Raw genomic sequence first — 19,344 nt, forward strand, 5'->3', positions numbered from 1 at the left:
TTGTGATAATACTGGTGCATTAATCATTGCCAACGAACCCAGAGTTCAGAAAGGTGTCAGACATTATGCTAGACGATATCACTATGTTCGTGAGCAGATCGAACTAGGGGAAATCAAATTACTCAAAGTTCACACAGATTTTAACTTAGCTGATCCTTTCACAAAAGCTTTGTCTAGGCCCAAGCTTGAAAGGCATACCGAGGGCATAAGACTTAAATGAGCTAGTTATTTCATGTAAATCTGTTGTTTGGTATTTGGATAAGGGATGTTAAACAATTTATATTTTCTATAATGAAATAAAATACTTGATATGTTTGATTTCATTCAATATTAAATTGTGTCATATATTTTCATGTTTAAATCCTTGAATATTTTATTTAATATTTTTATATATATTATTAAATATTCTAAATTGTCCATTGTCGATTAATTATATGAAAATATAATTAAACTAAGACAAATGTGAGTGATTGGTTATATTCTTGGAATATGTAATGGATGGTTCCCACCAAACTCATATGGTATTCATAGCGGATGCATATCGGACTACCCCACTAACGAATTATCACTTTATGGATCGTCATCATTAAGTGAAATTCGTAAATGGTTACTTTTATTGATCCTTTGACTTGAGATACAAGTAGGTCAACATGTATGAATCACACTTACTAGATGTAGTTCTAACTCACCTGAATAAGGGGGTACATAAAGGAGTATTTTCAGAAAGCGTCATGAAGTATGATGACTGACACGTGTAGTCAATATAGGATTTGTTCCTTCAACTTAAAAGTTGAAGCATGATACCATTGGCGCCCTCATTTGACTAATTAAGATGTTTGCATGGCCGTACCCAAATAAATCCAGATGGTTCTCGATTATATTTGGTAATCATTAATTAGTTATTGAATGAGAAACATAATCGTTAAATTATGAAATGACCTTGATCCATATTCATATTTAACAAGGTATCTGAACAAAGGGATAGTAAATGTCTTAACCGTTTAAACAATACTTAAATGTTTTCGGGAGCATTGGCGTGTTGCTAGACGCTAACCAATGTTATTACCTTCATTCATTACGAGCTCAAGTGGGAGCTGTTAGAATATGATCACGTAAAATGAATGTATGTCCGAATAGTATTTAAGCCTACGGGGTCACACCTCAACGTAAATATAACTATAAATTAATTAATATATTAAATGTAATTTATTAATTAATTTGATCACGAAAAACTAACGGAGGTCCGTTAAAAGAGTTAATAGTTAACGGTACTTAACTAACGGACTTAATGAAGAAGAGTTGGAATTAGGAAACCCCTCTAGAATGTTCTAGGGGGGGGGGGGGTCGACCTAGGGGTTTCAAAACCCTAAACTTGGTCATCAAGTTTCCTAAACACTATATATAGAGACCTAACCTAATTGTTTTCTACACACAATTATTTAGGTTTTCTAAAATCCTAAAAATCTCTTTTTTTCTCTCTCTCTCTCTTTGGTTCGATCGACTACAACAAGAAAAAGGGGTTTTGGGTTTTTGTTTGGGTCGAATTAAGGAGTTAGTAACAAAGGGTTGTTCGGTTCGTGATCAAGTACTAGCATATATACATACATTCTAACGTTGTGTGTGTAACCGTAGAGAGGTTTAATTCAAACCTTCTTATAAAGGTTTCTTGCTTTATTCTCTCCAATTTAAGGTACACGTTTTCTATCTTGGTTAATTAATTAAACTACATAGATCTTGTCTTCCGTTGCGTGCTTTGTGATTTGTTTGATAATAGTTATATATCCCAACACTAGACAATGCCCGTACAATGCCGCGGCAATGGTGCTAGTAGCGCCAACGGCCGGCAGAGGTGGTGCCAGAGATCAATAGTGTAGGTTATTGATTTAAAAGACGTATTGTAACTATTATACAAGAATTAATGGGTATATATTTTAAATTAATTTCATTAAAGATACATTGAGTATTGAATAGTTTTATTGATAAAGTTAATGATATTTGAAAATGTATATATAGTATTTTAAAGATAAAAAATTGAAAGGGGAAAAGAAAATTTATTTTATGAGAGTGTAAAAACAAGGAAAAGTTTGTAAGAATCTTTTGATTTAAACGCAGTCAGAATTGGATGTTTACATAAGTGACCCCGTGAATGAACTTCTGTTTGCGTCCCATTGTTGAAGCCCAACAACCCAAAGACATTTTAACTCATAACCTAATTAATCACTTATCAAAATTACTGTTATTACCTTCTCACCATCAAGGCATCAACGCATCAAGCATCCGCATACCTATAGTTTATCACCTTTTCATTGGACTTTATCTTTATCTAATAGAAAACACATTCATTTATATTAAAAAATACATATTTTATTACTAGTTAATAAAATTAAAAGGCGTTTAATAACATATATAATGATAAAAGATACTAATTAAAACTAAAAATTTTAAATAACATTTTTCGGTATTAAACTAAAATTTTAAAAAATATACTCCGTATTGAGCTTACACACAAATAAACTTATAAAAAATTAAACATAACTACACTCAAATAAAATAGAACTAGTAGTCTAAATTCCTCCAAAAATGTTCATGAGGTCTTGAAGAAGGTTGTGATGAGTTTCACTACTATACTGTGTAATTAAGAGCCATTGTAATGGAGGAGTGTGTGGACGGTGTGGAAGTTAAGACATCGACCACATAGTGTGAAACCATTACACTCTCAAAGTCTTTTCGGGTGGATAGTTCAAGGTTGAAATATCCACAATGAAGTTATGCTGGGTCCTTCTATTTTTTTTTTCTTTATAAGTGTTACGTATTAATATAAAGTTGTGATGTGGTATGTTTATTGTTACGTACAGATATGGGTGTGGTTACTGAGTGGTTTTTGTGTGATAGTGTAATGTTGTGTGGTGTTGATGTGTCGTTGGTTACCCTCAATGTGTGTTTCACATATTTTAGTAAATGTTCGTTATACAATGTTAGTCGGTTAATGATAATATGGTTGTGTAGCACTTATCGTGTAACTATCTTGTACAACCATATTATGTAATATGATGCAAATATACATAATTCGACCTAGTTTATTTTCATTCCAGGATTTCGAGAATCTCTCATGTACCCTAAAGCATGTTGAGTCGTCGAATGCATGCTCGTATAATTTCATGTATTTTCTTGTATGCACCATTTGAACAATATGCATTTTTTTGTCTTCTGGTGTCAAATAACTCTTGACAAACGTAGACCACTTTGGATATATCTCATAAGCGAGGTAATTAACTGCTTCGAGCATAATTGTTGGATGTCTCTTGTGTATTCACATTTCCATGCCGTTGGTACCGAAAGCCTTAAGCCTTCACCAAAGTCGGTGAAGGCTTTTGCCGATGAATCTACGATCGAGCCAGCTTAATCTATCACCCCCTCCCCGATTGACCATTGCACCAGCCCGGTATTATAGATTGTCTAATAGAATTGTTATCGGCATTTTATAGCACAACATAAAATCAAATATCATTGGACTCCCTAATATTTCAATTAATTAATAATGCCTATAACGAAGCTTGAATCCATGTTTGACAAAGTTAAGAGAAACTACTGATACCAGTCGGCCAAGAGCCACACGGTATAAGTGACATATTGATTATACTTATTGATTGTAGAATGAATGATCAAGGTGTAAGTTTCAGTTAAAAGTGTTACGAGTACAGTCTTTTTTTTTTTTTTTTTTATGAATTGCATTGTGTTTTTTAATGATAATGCAAATTTAAATATCCATAGTAAAATTTCAATTTTGAAGGGGCATTGGCCCTTTGGTACCACCTGTGATCCTAAATTAACTCCTAAGCCAAGGTGCCTCAAAATTTTCCTTATGCAAATAGTTTAGCCCATGAAGAACCAGCCCGGCCATACCAAATCAGCAGTTTCTTTTTTCTTTTTTTAATACCCAGGTCATAACGAAACAAATTTAATGCTCGCTAGGCATGTTAATTCACTGATTTTTGTTTTTCCCTTGTCTTTTATTTTGTTGTTAACTAACCACTTACCCTACGAGTCGTTTTGCAAAAAATATCAGATAATAATCAACTACACTCTAAATCTAAATGTAATAGATTTCAATTATATATGTTTCTTCATTTCTTTTATTACAGTTATTAGATTTTTTGATATAATTTTTTTAAATGTATAAATCAAACAAAATTTCACCATTATTACGAGCAGATATATCAGTTGCGAAACAATTTAGTAAGCCAAAGATATATGTATTTCAGTCACCAAAATCTCGTTATACTAACAAATGATCATGAAATAAGTAACTTTACCATAATACATTAACAATATCTTTTAAACAATGAAATAATCTCTAGATAAAAGTCTTGATTTTATATTGAAAAACTACAGAAATGTTGTAGAATTTCATACAACAAAACCATTGTATGTATAGTTGGACTGAAGAAATGGGTTAAGCACAGAAGGATTATACACTTGTATCTGCAAATCATTCGACCCATTCGACGTTCTGCCTCTGTTTTCGGGCTCAAAATAAAACGAATTATTTGAAACCAAAAGTGGTGCAAGAATCACTGAAGCCTCCAACAGAACTTCCCAGCTCACAACACTATTATTTGGGTTGTACGTCTCATGTTGGACAATCGTTTTTTCGTTGCTCTTTACATCATCCTCAAACTGAACCCAGTCGTTGAACCTCACTAGTGGTTTATGATCATCTTCTATCGTGCTCGATGATAATGACTCGTTACTGGAAGCAACTGGAGAACCAGTTGAAGAACAAGAGTAGTCTGTTAACTGCCACATACCGTTAAGAAAGTTTTCTAGAGCTTGAATTTGGATTTCTGGGATCCGATCAACAAAAGGGTATTCGTAGATTCCACAAAGCCCAACGGATTTACACCAAGCGTAGAATTCTGAAAGATCATCGGCTTGAACTGCAGCTTTTTTGTATACACCAAAAGCTATCATACAGCTTCTGTAAGGTAATTGGATTAACTGATCTAATACTGCACTAATTTCGTTACAGAAACTTGTATAGCAAAAGAAACTGTCACGAACGATATATTTTAAGGCAGAGTGTATAAGAAAGCTTCTTGCAGCTGCTCCATGTGGTTTGCATTCGATCACACGATCAATTAGGCTTTGAAGTTGTGGTAAGAATTCTAGTTTATCACCGACTCGTTTCATTTTGTCTGGAAAACTTTGAAATATCGTTTCTTCCTCTTCTTCTTGTTCATCTTCGGTTTTTGCTTCTGGATCCTCGTATTCTTGTTCACCATTGATTGGGAGACAATTTAATGCTTCATCTAGAAGATTAGCATAAGAACAAATGAAGTGTGTGTAATCGTGGGAATTAGACGAGGAAGTGTCACGAAAAGGACATGGATTTAGAGACAGATAACCATTGGAACGGGCCCATAAAAGTTCTGTTCTAAATGGGCTGTTAAAAGGGGATGATCTAAGTAAACGGTGAAGAAGAATTAGGCATTTTAGAGCAACTCTCCAGCATTTTGTCTTGCTAAACCGTCGAGAAATGCTAGACGCAAAAGTACGATAAGAAGGGGGTGAAACCGCAAAGAGTTTTAGTAGTTGGAGGACATACCGATCACGAAGAGGTATGTCTTCAGGTGATGTAGCTTTTACAAGTATCATATCAATGTCACAAAATCCTCCAACCGTCGCAACTTTTGCGTAACTAACAAACGTGTTTTCCTTCATGGAAGTGTACGCTCGTTGAAACATCCTATGCATTGTGTATTAGTACTATCCTTAAACAAATGGATTGAGTTCGTGGTCTTGTATTTGTGTTTATGAAACTAAAAAAGCATGAAATGGGGTTGAATGTTTATAAGCAAGTGTTAAGGTTGCTGGCATCAAACCGTTGTTTACGAAGAAGATTCTGTTAGTCGAACGATGTTTACTATGAGAAGTTGAAAACAGAAGACAAACAACATATTAAAGTTGTCACATGATGATTTGAGAGTGATTCCAATGTTGGATATATACAATGTGTCCAAATGTTGTGTGCATATATATCATGTGATGTAATCAGTCTGCAGGCCATTGTAAGTAAGAAAGTTAATGAGTTTAATATTGTTTGCAGGCTGCTTAAATTAATTAAACAGTTGGAGATAGTGATGGTATAAAAAGAAAGCATATTAGCATCAGATACAAGGAGTTTGGGTTCTGAAGGTTTCAATCGAACCGTGTTCATGGGTTTCGGTGACCTTGTGTTACAATCATAGTGTACGTATCTGTTTTTGAACTTGAAAAACTCAATATATCTGACGGATTGATCATCGAGTTGTTATAATCACAAAGTAGCTAGGTCTATGTCTATGTGAGGCATGTAATGTAGTCAATCGATTTTTTAATGGACTAGATGTTTTTGGTAGTAGTATTTGATTCAAAGTGAGCAAGTAGAGGGTACTCGACTAACTCAACCTTACCCAATCCCATCATGAGCGCGGTAGGCCGGTAGGGGAGGGGAGGTCAGATGTAAACACTCAACTCAACCTTACCCAATCCATTATACAGATGGATTTCCAAGATTACACAATTACACCATCCCTTTTATAGGTTTATTTCATTTTCTTTCTTTATGCACCAAAAAGCCTTACCTTCTAACATGAGTTTTACCTACAAAAACCGCCTTTTGGTGCACCATTAATGGCGGAGATACATATTTGTGTGGTCTTTTGGCAGTTTTTGTGGGATGAACCTGTGAACAATCAATTTTAGGGTAATTAAGAAACTAATTTTTCAGTGGATTGTTTTTTTCTCGTTAGTTTATGCGAATACTAAGAGGGTACTTAATGGTGAGTATTCGTCCCCCAAAGACTAGTCCTGTCAGCGCTACATTAGCAAAAAACACTCCAAGGATTAATCCCCCCAAAATGCACCCAATGGACTCATCCCTCAAGTACTAGTCTTGGACCCACTAATTTTTTTGTCTTCTTCTTTGTATATAGCATTAAAAAAAAAACATAAAAGACTCGTCCCTGCAGGGACTAGTGACCCGGACGAGCACCAAGGACGAGTGGAGGACTAGTACCCAATGGTGTAGACTAGTCCCTCCATGCCGGACTAGTGAGGGACGAGCCCCCATTGGGCACCCTCTAATGAAAGGGTATTTTTAACAATTCTTATAAGATTTTAGAGAAATCATAAAAAAAAATTCGTGTAAAAATCACATCCCAAATATAATGCTCCGTACTAATTACACATATATTTTAGAGATGTCATTTGAAAAAAAACAGAAATTTCTAAAACACACTGTGATCCGAATTTAACACAATGTGTTTTAATTGGTTTTTTTTTTTTTATATAAAAACACAATTGTGTTTTTATTGTGTAATCTAAAAACACGTTGTGTTAAGTTTTAAAGCACAGTGTGTTTTTGATAGCGTGTGAAAATAAAAATTTGTTCAAACACATTGTGATATGAACTTAACACAATGTGTTTATTAATAACATATTGTGTTAAATTCAGATCACAGTTTATTTTGACTAATTTTCTAGTTTTCACGAAAATTTTAGTTTCTAAATGATCGTAATCCTTACTAGTTGGAGATGTAGAAAAGGTAGTTGAAATTAAAGATAAAGCCCAAATTCTAATGAGCTTGTTGATTTCTACAACAACTCGGAAAAGTTTGGTAAAACATGCAGTACCTATTTTAGGGGGCTATGTATGTTTATCAAATTCTAAGGTTTAATTTGTAATTTTTTTCAAAGTGACAGTACCTAAAGTTAGGTAAAATCTGTTGTACAGATCATTTTCCCATATATTATACATTCGTATCAAGATATTTCTAACTATGGGATTACCGACCCATTATAGGCCCCATGCGGTCTCACAACCAACATAAGAGAAGGTAAATCACGTAACACTATGATTAAAGTGACATAGAATAAGATTTGAAGATATGACCTTCGCTTTTATGATACATCCTCTCCACTAGGCTACTTCCATTGCGACTATTTTCAAACATATATTAACATAGGCCAGTTTTGCCGGTCTCACCAGTTGAACCAACAAACCACACACTAGGCTAGTTCGACATCCTATCTGATTCTAAGAAAAATATTGGAATTAGAAATCCATTTCTTTGTTTAACTGAGAAGTAATAGAATTTGGATATGAAATATTCTATCAATGTCTTTGAACACAAGAATCCTGAATTCCTTCACTTGTAGTACATCGAAATTTTGAATTCTTTTCGAATTCGTCCTCCGCCATTCATCTCTCTCAAATTCATACCTGCTCAACGATTTTCTATTGTTCACTTGTCCCCATCTAAATTGCTAAAAGCTAATCATTCATATAAATCATATCCTTTCAGTTTTTCTGTCCTAAAAGAGTAAAAGGTTTATATTTTCCTCCTGCCATAAAAACTTGTCTCTGTTTCACACTTCTTTTGACGATAAGTTTTCCATATGTTGTACTTTATTTAGAGTAGCATGTTAATATTCAGAATGCGCTAGAATAAAAATATACCCTTAGCTCAAGTTTAACTTTTAAAGTTAAAAAAGATTTTGTCAATTTTATTCACACTTAAAAATATTTACGAAATCTTAACATTTACAATCATAAAGAAACCTAAAACATCTCAACATTTTCAACACTTATTTATATATATACTACTAGGTCTTTATCTCGCACGATGAGCGGCAGTTTATACTTGATTTATAATTGAAATGATCTTTGTGTATCAAAATTATTAAAAATAAATATTTGGAATGAATAGGTATTGATGTCTAATGATATTGATAAAATATAGAGACAATATATGAAGACATTAAGGTAAAAAGTAAAAGAAGTAAAACATACATAAGCATAAAAAGTAACAAAATTTCTATCCTTTTCTTACTTGTTTGGTTGTCACACCCTCTTCATTCCCAATCGTAGATTCTCACTTAATCACCTCAACCTTCGCATACCAACCTCTACCGTTTAGATGCATCACACAATTAAACTGATTGGGGCATATATTAGTCAAAATACTTTCCTAAAGTCTTATTGATGTCATTTATTTAAGTAGCTAGTAAAACAAAATGTCTAGAAAAACATAAAGTTTAACAATGAAGCTAATAAAAGTACAATGAAAAGTAACAAATAAACAATGATTGTGTAGCTAAAAAAATTCATTTTTTGGTGATATCCTCTACGTTGTGTTCAATAGACCATATAATTATGACTTGCTAGTCCAATTCTATTCCACATAAACGAAGAAACTAAAAGAACCACAAATCATTCAAAATTAAAGTCAATAAACTAATCATAAAATACAACTATATTCCATCCTACTTATATACAACTAAACTACAGCATATGCTTATAAAAACAATACAACTGTACGTATAACAAAAAAAAATGCGAAGAAAACAAACAATATTCACTGCAGAGCTGTTTCAACCTCAACGTGACAAAAACCATTTTCGTATGTAGTTTGTCTCTATTCGGACCCATTCAACCCGTTACCCAACACGACAAAGTTCTTTTATATCCTCAAACCTAAATATTTTGCAGAGCTATGTTGGCCATTATCTTCAGCCCAATCAGCAACATCATAATCCAAGTCCATTGGTACTATATCACCCTACTTATGAACTGCTATTATCTAAATAATCAAATTAATCAATAATTACATAAGCGAAACAATGAAGTAGAACCAAACAGTATAGTGTTAACAATGGGCCAATTACTATCATTAATATCAATGTTCTTTTCTAGATTCTACTCACGATTCATGAGCCAATGATACTTCAATATACTTGAGGTGATCCCCCATGATCATGGTTAGGATCAGAAATAGGTTAACTACAAAGAAAAATAAGGTATGTAATAGTTATGGAACACACATATCCATAATCTCTTTAAGAGATATTTCAAACATAGTAAGATATAGAGGCAATGTTGCACAAAATTTGGTGGTGATCGGTTCCTTTACACAGCAGCTAATTCAACCATGATAACAATTAATAATTAATAACTCAATTAATCTTAAAATTACATGTTTTTGTTAAATCAATATGAGAACTTACACAACAGCTAATTCAACCATGATATACTTGTAAAAAACAGCAAAAAAATAAATAAATTATAAATAAATTAAAAACTTACAGATTTCGAGCAAAGAAGAAATATGGAAGGAAAAGATAATTTCAAAAGCTCTTGATCGATACATATATAGGATGAACATTGATGTATTTTTTGCGTAAATGATATCATATTCCTAACTATGAAGATTTAAATTCCTATAATATAAGGGTTTATATAATTTGGAAGATTGGATCTTATGAGTAAAAGGGATATATATGTAATGAATATAAACGGGATATATATCTATGAATATGTATCTATGTAATTAGAATTATATCTATATATTTTTATTTTAATTTAATTTTATTTATGATGATTATTATTATTGATACATTGAAAAAGAAAATAATTACCAAAGAGAATGATATAATGTCTACAAATGCTGAACTACTTTTTCGCCGTTTTGTTCTTGGTTGACGGTTTTTTGTTTTTTTTTAATACCTTTTTCTAATATATAATTAAATTTATCACTTTTTTATAATCAAATAATCAAATATCTTTTATTTTATATTGATAAAAATGTATGAGAATGACACATAAGTTGTAATCCTACGTGGTAATTTTATAAAATAGGTTTGAGTTTTTATATGTTTTATAATCATTCGGTTTCCTACTGTTTTAATAATTATATAGATGGGGAGCAATCAAATAAGAACAGTTTTAAAATAAGAACGGTAAGAACACTTAAAAAACATCATTTTGATGCATTAAAAGTCCATAAAACTAACATAGTGCTTAACTAATTATCATTATTTAAGTGTTTAACAACACATTGATCCGTCAAAAGTGAAAAAATCACGTTTTTTGTTGGATGCATCATTTTGATGAATATGCATCCAAGATGGATGCACAAAACAAAAAACGTGATTTTCTCGATTTTGACAGATCAATGTGTTGTTAAACACTTAAATAATGATAATTAGTTAAGCACTATGTTAGTTTTATGGACTTTTAATGCATCAAAATGATGTTTTTTAAGTGTTCTCACCGTTCTTATTTTAAGACTGTTCTCACTGTAATGTTACCCTATATACTATATATTATAAAGCAAATAAAGTTTCAACTTTCAATTTAAAAAATGTACACATGATAATGAATGATATATCATACATCAATGTCTCACGACTTTCAACTTTCATTTTCATCTCTAACCTTATACTATATTACGAGAAAAAGTACAAGCGCGTTGCGACGGTGAGATGATGGGGGTGATAGGTCATAAAGTGTAATAGGTCATCTTAAAGTGATAGGTCATAGATAGACAAATGCCTTAGCCGCACGGGCTCCGCATCGTATTTAAAAATTCGTCAAAAGTACGTATGTCGAATGACATCTCTAATGAAAGAGCAATTGAATTTTAAGAACACTCATATAATTTTTTTAATTTATCGATGTACGGTTTTTGAAATAAATTTTTTTGAATGAATTAGAGGAATAAAATGATTTATGGATGAGAGAGAATAAAATGAGTGGTTGGGATTTGAGGAGAGGGATGAAAGTGAATGGATGCGAAAAGTTGAAAGTTAAAAAATTTAAAATGAACAAATGCTTTATAATATAAGTTGAGATAGAGATATACTACATTATAAAGTAAATAAGGTTTCAACTTTCAACTTCAATAATGTACACATGATAATGCATGATGTATCATATATCAACGCCTCACAACTTTCAACTTTCATTTTCATCTTTAACCTTAAATCTCAACCACTCATTTTTTTTCTTTCTCCTTCATAAATCGTTTTATTCATCTAATTCATTCAAAATACTTTATCTCAAATACCGTACATCGATAAATGATAAAAATTATATGGGTGTTTTAAAATTTCATGTCCTTTCATTAGAGATGTCATTCGATATATTTTCGACAAGTTTTTAATTTCGAGGGCGGAGCCTGTACTGCTAAGGCATTTGACTATCACACTCTATGACCTATCATCCCCACAATCTCACCACCGCAACGCGCGAGTAGCTCGTATCTATACTATATTATAAAACAGATTCTCCCTAACTAAAATTTTAATTTTTAACATTTAATTCCCCAAAATGCCCCTTCTATTAATTTTATATTACCAAACACCCTTTCTCTCTCCTCAAATCTCAACCAAACATCTTTTTTCTCTCTCCTCCATAAATCATTTACTCTTACAATTCATTCAAAATCTTTTATCTCACAAACCGTACATCGATAAATTATAAAAATTATATTGGTGTTCTTAAAATTTCATGCTCTTTCATTAGAGATGTCATTCGATTTACTTTCGACGAATTTTTAAATCCGAGGGCGGAACCCGTACGGTTAAGGCCTTTGGCTATCACACTTTATGACCTATCATCCCATCATCTCAGCGCCGCAACACACAGGTACTTACTCTCGTAATTATAAAAACAGAATGTTTACACTACAATTATTTACATTCCGCATATCTAGTAATTAATATCATTCTGTCATGGAAAAGGTACCTGTGACACTCTTTGGAAGATGGTGTAGCGTTGCTAAAGAATATTGTTAGAAATTCATGAAGACATAAATGGTCATTCTCGACATAATATTATAGTATTTACTTAATTATATGATTTGTAGTCTATAGATTGTGTATGTTATATCTTCTTTATCACAAATAGGCATAAATAAATCTTTCTCTAAACAACACTTGACAACAAATATATGTAAACAATATATACGTATGTTAATTGTCAACTTATTATAACATCCACTTGCTGCTTCAGTTGTTCTTTGCTAACATTTTCTCTGTTAATTTTAAATTATTATTATATGACGAAAGAACTAAGGAGTTTTTGTATAGTGACGCAAGATTACTATGCAACCTAAGAACGTCCATGGTTTATTTAGTTAAAGAAGAAAATTTCATATTTTGTAATAATTATTCATTGTATTATAGTGCTAATAATATCTGACATTCTGACGAAACATACATATTTTTCTTGAGATATCTTTTGTTAAACGAATAAAAAATGAAGCACCTCAATCTAGAATTCTAATATAGTTTAGCCTAACTATATCTTTGTTTTGTTAAAAAAATGCACCTTAAAAAGATAGAAGTTATAGTTCAACTCATTTACTTGATTTCAATTTTCGATGGTAAGGGACAAAAGATTAGTGTCAAAATTTAGCAAATTGGTAAGTTTTTTAACCATAAAAGATTCCAAAATTTGTTACAAGATGCAAAATCTAAGGGTGTAGTATAAAAGAAAGTGCCGATCTGTTCCACGTGTCTCTTCTATTTCTATATCTATGTATCTAGTTGGAAAGAGTCAAAAGCATGCTCCACGATGCAACCCAACGTCTCTTTTGATCGACTCCATTGCGCCGATGTTACTTTCCAATTTCCGCCGATGTAAATGGTGTTACCGATTTTTTTGTCGATTCTACTTGCTGACTGTACTCTTACCACTAAATATAATAAAATTTGAAATTTGTCACTTAACATGATTTTACACTTCCGAAGGTACCATCTATAATATAACTAAAAGAAGGGTTGGGGGTATACTTGGCATCCATAATCTCCCTCCTTGAGCCTAATACTCTCTTCTCATTAATCATCTGTTTTTTCTAATATTATTTATTCTATTCTATTCTATAACCGACCTTTAAAAATAATTCTTATTATTTGTCTACATCTACTATATATATAAACCAAATCTAAAAACTTATGGAACCATAAAAAAATCCCCTACATTCGACTTTCGAAAACTCGCAGAACAAAAAAGTGTCTTGATTCGACTTACAAGCAGGTTAGTTTGACTAAGTTTTCTTTAGTTTGTTAACATTGAATTGTTAATTATAAAGTTTTTATCTTTAATTTGTTAACATTGCAGAACAAAAAATTCTCTTGATTCGACTTACAAGCAGGTTAGTTCGACTAGGAAGTTTTCTTTACTTTGTTAACATTGAATTGTTAATTATAAAGTTTTTATCTTTAATTTGTTAAAATTGAATTCATTCGACTTACAAGGTTTCTGTTCGACTAGCAACTTTTTTTTAATTTGTTAACATTGAAATCTTAATTATAATGTTTAGCTAATTTTTTAACATTGAATTTTTATGCTATTGTTTTGTAATCCATTATAGGTTCATTATGACTTCTCTTTCAACAACAAAAAATAAGACCACATTAGTTCATCTTGAAGATCTTAAGCCAACACATGTTAACCATCATCTACGACTCTGTGTTGTGCATGTATGGACTGTTCCGGAGTGGAATAACCCAAAGAAAATCAAAAACGTTCGAGATGGTCTTTGTTGATGAATTGGTATGTATTTTTCAAATTATATACTTTGCACTTTTAAAATATAACTAAAGTTGGAAAAAAGGGGTAAACTATAATCAATATTTATATGGAGTTATTTTTCATACGTTTCGTTTTTAGTTTTTGTATTGATTACGTTTAGTTTGATGATACATATTTATATGGAGTTATTTTTAATATGTTTCGTTTTAAATTTTTGTATTGATTAAGTTTAATTTGATGATACATATAATGAGTTTGTAATATAACTAAAGTTGGAAAAAAAAGGGGTAAACTATGAATAGTTCATACTTTGAATAGTTTTATGTTAGATTTTTACGTATTCTAATTTTTACATTACCTACTTAATAAAGTTGAGTTCTACTTTTTTTTAGCTTTGATTAATATATTTTGAGACTACCCGTCCAATTGATGGGTTTGAACACTAGTTCTAATATAAAGCCTAGTATTGCCATTAGATTATGACTTGATACTATATAAGTATATTATAATTGTAAGATCTTCGGTTGCGAGCAAATGATTTACACATAAAAAATTAACTAAAGTGAATTAAGGGTGTTTTAATTTGCTTATGAGAATCACAATGGGTGTGGATAGAATTTGGGAAAGGATGAAAATGAGTTATAAAACCACTCCTATCCATAAATACGTTTTGGAATGAAAAACATAAGTTGGTTGGGCTTTAAATATGGGTTACAACTTACAAACTCAGGATACAACCATTTCTCAAAGCCCATCAAATTAGATTTTAAGTCTTTAATGACAAATGATGTCCTACCACATTTCTTCTATCTCTTAATCTATTGATTTTATGTTCTTTTTCTTTCACTTAAAATAAAATTGGAAAATGATCTTTCCACAAATAATGCTTTCCTCGAATAGCATTTTCTTTTATTTTTTAAATAAAAATTATATCCACTTTCCAGTAAACAAATGCATTATTTTCCAAGTTCAATGGGTTCCACCGTTATGTTTCTATCTTTCAATAATCAATATAGACCGAACAAAAACTATTAACGTGTAGAATAAAAAGCCGCCAAGTCAACGGTCTTCCGTCAACGTTTGTTCTGACTTTATATACCACACATCTAAATCATTTAGCAAATTCAAACTCCAAACCACCACCGGTTCACACCGGAGCCACCATGTCAATCTCCGATCACCGCCACCTTTTCATCATCACCTTCCTCCTTTTCTTATCTTCTCGATATTCATTAGCTCAAACCCGAAACCAAACGACGCCGTCTTCGACCTCCAACTTCCCATGGAATCCGTCCCAAAACAGAATTCTGTTATCTAACAACTCGGTTTTTGCAACCGGTTTCCTTCCATCACTAAACTCAACAGACAGTTTCATTTTCTCGATATATTATTTTAATATATCCCCGATTACTGTTATATGGTCGGTTAACCAGGATTCCCCGGTTAACCGATCCACGTCACTTATAATTACCCAATCAGGGGAGCTCCGTCTAGGGAACCTCCAGTTCCCTGGAGCTCCCACATCATCCAACACCACAACACAACTGCTCCAGCTCAATAACGACGGTAGTCTGTCGTTTGGGAGTTGGAGCAGTTTTCGGTACCCAACCAATACAATTGTTCCAAACCAAAACATAAACGGAACTATTCTGTCTGTAAAGGTCCCCACTGACAAAATGTTCCGTTTTGTTGGGAAAGAATTGAAATTTAACGGAACATACGACCAAGAAACATCGTATTATACCATTAATAACGCGTTTTTAAAGCTAGATGATCAAGGGAAGGTTGAGCTAGAAAACGGCGCATCGTTTATCACCTCGGACTACGGTGATAACGTCTTGCGACGACTAAAACTCGACGATAATGGGAATTTAAGAATTTATTCTTATGATTCAAACTCGAGTCAATGGAATGTTGCTTGGCAAGCTGTAGCTGAGCTATGTTTGATAAGGGGGACTTGTGGCCCGAATTTTATATGTATGTATGGCGATAATTATGATACTACAGTTTGTGATTGCCCACCCGGATTTCAACGAATTTCGGGCCGTAGTGGTGAAGAATGTCAAAGGAAAATTCCGGTTGGAAATAGTAACAAGTTTTTGCAGTTGGATTATGTGAATTTTACTGGGCCTGCGGCTGAGACAAACTCGTGGCCCATTACGGCCTCGAACTTTTCCTTGTGTGAATCTACGTGCTCGAATGACCCGGATTGTCTTGGGTTCGGGTATAAGTATGATGGTCAAAGATATTGTGTGCTTGTGAGCCGGTTATATTATGGATTTTGGTCTCCGGCGACAGAACAGACTTTTTTTCTTAAGGTTGATAAGTCTGAGACCGATCAGACGAATTTTACGGGCTTGACGAGTATTCTAGAGACGACTTGCCCGGTTCAAGTTAGCTTGCCTTTACCGCCAGAAGAGTCAAAGTCCACAACCCGAAATATTGCTATTATATCGACTTTGTTTGCGGCCGAGTTGATAAGTGGTGTGGCGTTCTTTTGGGCTTTTCTCAAGAAATATGTTAAGTATCGAGATATGGCCCGAACATTTGGGCTGGAGTTTTTGCCGGCGGGTGGGCCAAAGAGGTTTAGTTATGCTGAGCTTAAAACGGCTACAAATGATTTTTCGAGCACGAATGTTGTGGGGAAAGGTGGGTTTGGTGATGTTTATAAAGGGGTGTTGACCGATCATCGGATTGTTGCGGTCAAATGCTTGAAAAATGTTACGGGTGGAGATAACGAGTTTTGGGCCGAGGTCACGATTATTGCTAGAATGCACCATTTAAATCTGGTGAGATTGTGGGGTTTTTGTGCCGAGAAGGGTCAGAGAATACTTGTTTATGAGTATGTGCCAAACGGGTCGCTGGATAAGTTCCTGTTCCATGCGGGTAAAGTTGACTACTCGAATGGAGACGGAGAAGTAGAGGATGACAAGTTGTTAGATCGAAAGCCCATACTCGATTGGGGTATTAGATATCGTATAGCTCTTGGAGTGGCGAGGGCTATTGCGTATCTTCACGAGGAATGTTTAGAATGGGTGCTGCATTGTGACATCAAACCCGAGAACATACTTATTGGGGCCGATTTTTGCCCCAAGATATCAGACTTTGGGTTGTCAAAACTAAGAAAGAAAGAAGACATGGTTAGCTACTCAAGGATGCGTGGGACTCGTGGATACATGGCACCCGAATGGGTAAAGAGTGATCAAATCACACCAAAGGCGGATGTTTACAGTTTTGGAATGGTGTTGTTAGAGATTGTGACCGGGGTGCGTAACTTTGACATCCAAGGTTCAAAAATGGATAGTGAAGATTGGTACTTCCCTAGATGGGCATTTGATAAAGTTTACAAAGAAATGAACATTGAGGACATTTTGGACAGCCAAATCAAGAGATCATATGATAGTCGACTTCATGAGGAAATGATCACAAGGATGGTTAAGACCGCGATATGGTGTCTTCAAGACCGGCCTGAAATGAGACCATCGATGGGGAAGGTGGCTAAAATGCTTGAAGGTACAGTGGAGATCATTGAGCCCAAAAAGCCCACAATATTCTTTCTGGGTGACGAGTAGATGATTTTGTTTCATGAAAATATAATTTATCATAATTTAAACATGTCATAGTAAAAAAAGAAGGTTTTGTTTTAGTTATGTTGAATTTGTTAACTTTTTTTAGCGGTCCTGTCGTTCAACAATGACGGGCTGGCGGCCCGGGTGTAAGACTTGTAAATGAAAAATAAATGTTGGTGCAACAAGTCTCTTGCAACTTGTGTTTCTAATTATTATGTTAACAACTCTATTGTGAAAATGTAGATGGCACTTGTCTTAATGACTTAATGTACTAACAAAATGGTGATGGTATGGTAACTCCTAATGTCGTTTTCTACAGGTTTTGGGTTCCAATACTGTCTTTGACGGTTTATGGGAGAGGTTGAGATGTAGACAACCTTACCCCTATCAAAGGTAAAAAGGCTGCTTCTAGGTTATACCAAAAATAGAAAAGGACCTTCAGCCTTGCTGAAGATGAGGATCGAACCCATGACCTCTGTCTCCAAAGGCCCACAAATCCAACCCAGTTGGTTATAATGTACTAACAAAAGACATCTCTTTTAAGTTTGTGAGGGTCAAATGTAGGTAAATCTGCCAAATTAACTTGGGGCATAGTAACTGCTCATTAAAAACATATACATTATTTCTTAAGCCTAAAGTCAAAGATTTAATCTCGTAAAGAATACATAGTAGTAATTATATATGTCAAAGTTCCTGAACCATTAACTTATGTAAGTAGCCGTTTAAGGAAAACGTTTCGACCCATTTGGCATTATTATGTTTTACTATGATAAAAACTTTGAAAATATTGGGAGAGGATTCCCTCAAGTTACTATAACATGACTAATCATGTTAGAGTAATCTTGACCCTTGATTGAAAATCAAAGGACAGTATTCAAATCAAAGATAATCTTTGAATCTTGTCCCTTGATTTTCAATCAAGGGTCAAGATCTTCCCAACTTGAGTCAAGTTGGGGAAATAACTTGAGGGAATCTAAGAAAAAAGCGTCATATGGTATGTAGTATGGATCCGAATGCACCAGCAGAAAAGAGGCCCGATAGCACCATCCTGCTACGCTCCCTGACTGAACTGTCCGGGCTAATAAAGTCTAAATGACATGTCTGAATGTAAAGCTCGAATAACTTATCTAGCTATGAAGCCCAAATAACATGTCCAGTTAGATGACTTATTCAGCCCGTATTACTTTGATTACTAATTAGTTTCCAAATAAATAACTCATTGTGAGATGCGGCGACACTTTCCAAGAAGTAAAACCGGCCCGAAGCTTACAAACAAAGAAGGGCTACAATTTCCCATTATATCAACTTACTTTCCATAAATTTTACTATGAATATATACGCGTCAATAATTGACACGGATTCTTCAAATCGAATCCTATAAATATATATAACAATTCTATCATATATAATCTTTAT

At 33.4% G+C, this 19,344-nt stretch overlaps 2 protein-coding genes across 2 annotated transcripts; one reads left to right on the forward strand and one right to left on the reverse strand.

The window, feature by feature from the left end:
- Positions 1-4,407: 4,407 nt before the first annotated feature.
- LOC122591939 (putative clathrin assembly protein At1g03050) lies at positions 4,408-5,754 on the reverse strand. The gene has a single exon (XM_043764165.1). It carries the CDS (start codon positions 5,752-5,754, stop codon positions 4,408-4,410), a length of 1,347 nt encoding a protein of 448 aa, XP_043620100.1.
- A 9,723-nt stretch (positions 5,755-15,477) lies between these two features.
- Positions 15,478-18,110, forward strand: LOC122602068 (G-type lectin S-receptor-like serine/threonine-protein kinase At1g34300). Its single transcript, XM_043774799.1, has one exon. The coding sequence runs from the start codon at positions 15,523-15,525 to the stop codon at positions 17,929-17,931; it is 2,409 nt and encodes an 802-aa protein (XP_043630734.1). The 5' UTR covers positions 15,478-15,522; the 3' UTR covers positions 17,932-18,110.
- The last annotated feature ends 1,234 nt before the right edge of the window (positions 18,111-19,344 follow it).

This window comes from Erigeron canadensis, chromosome 1 (genome assembly GCF_010389155.1).
Source record: "Erigeron canadensis isolate Cc75 chromosome 1, C_canadensis_v1, whole genome shotgun sequence".
NCBI classification, from domain to species: domain Eukaryota; kingdom Viridiplantae; phylum Streptophyta; class Magnoliopsida; order Asterales; family Asteraceae; genus Erigeron; species Erigeron canadensis.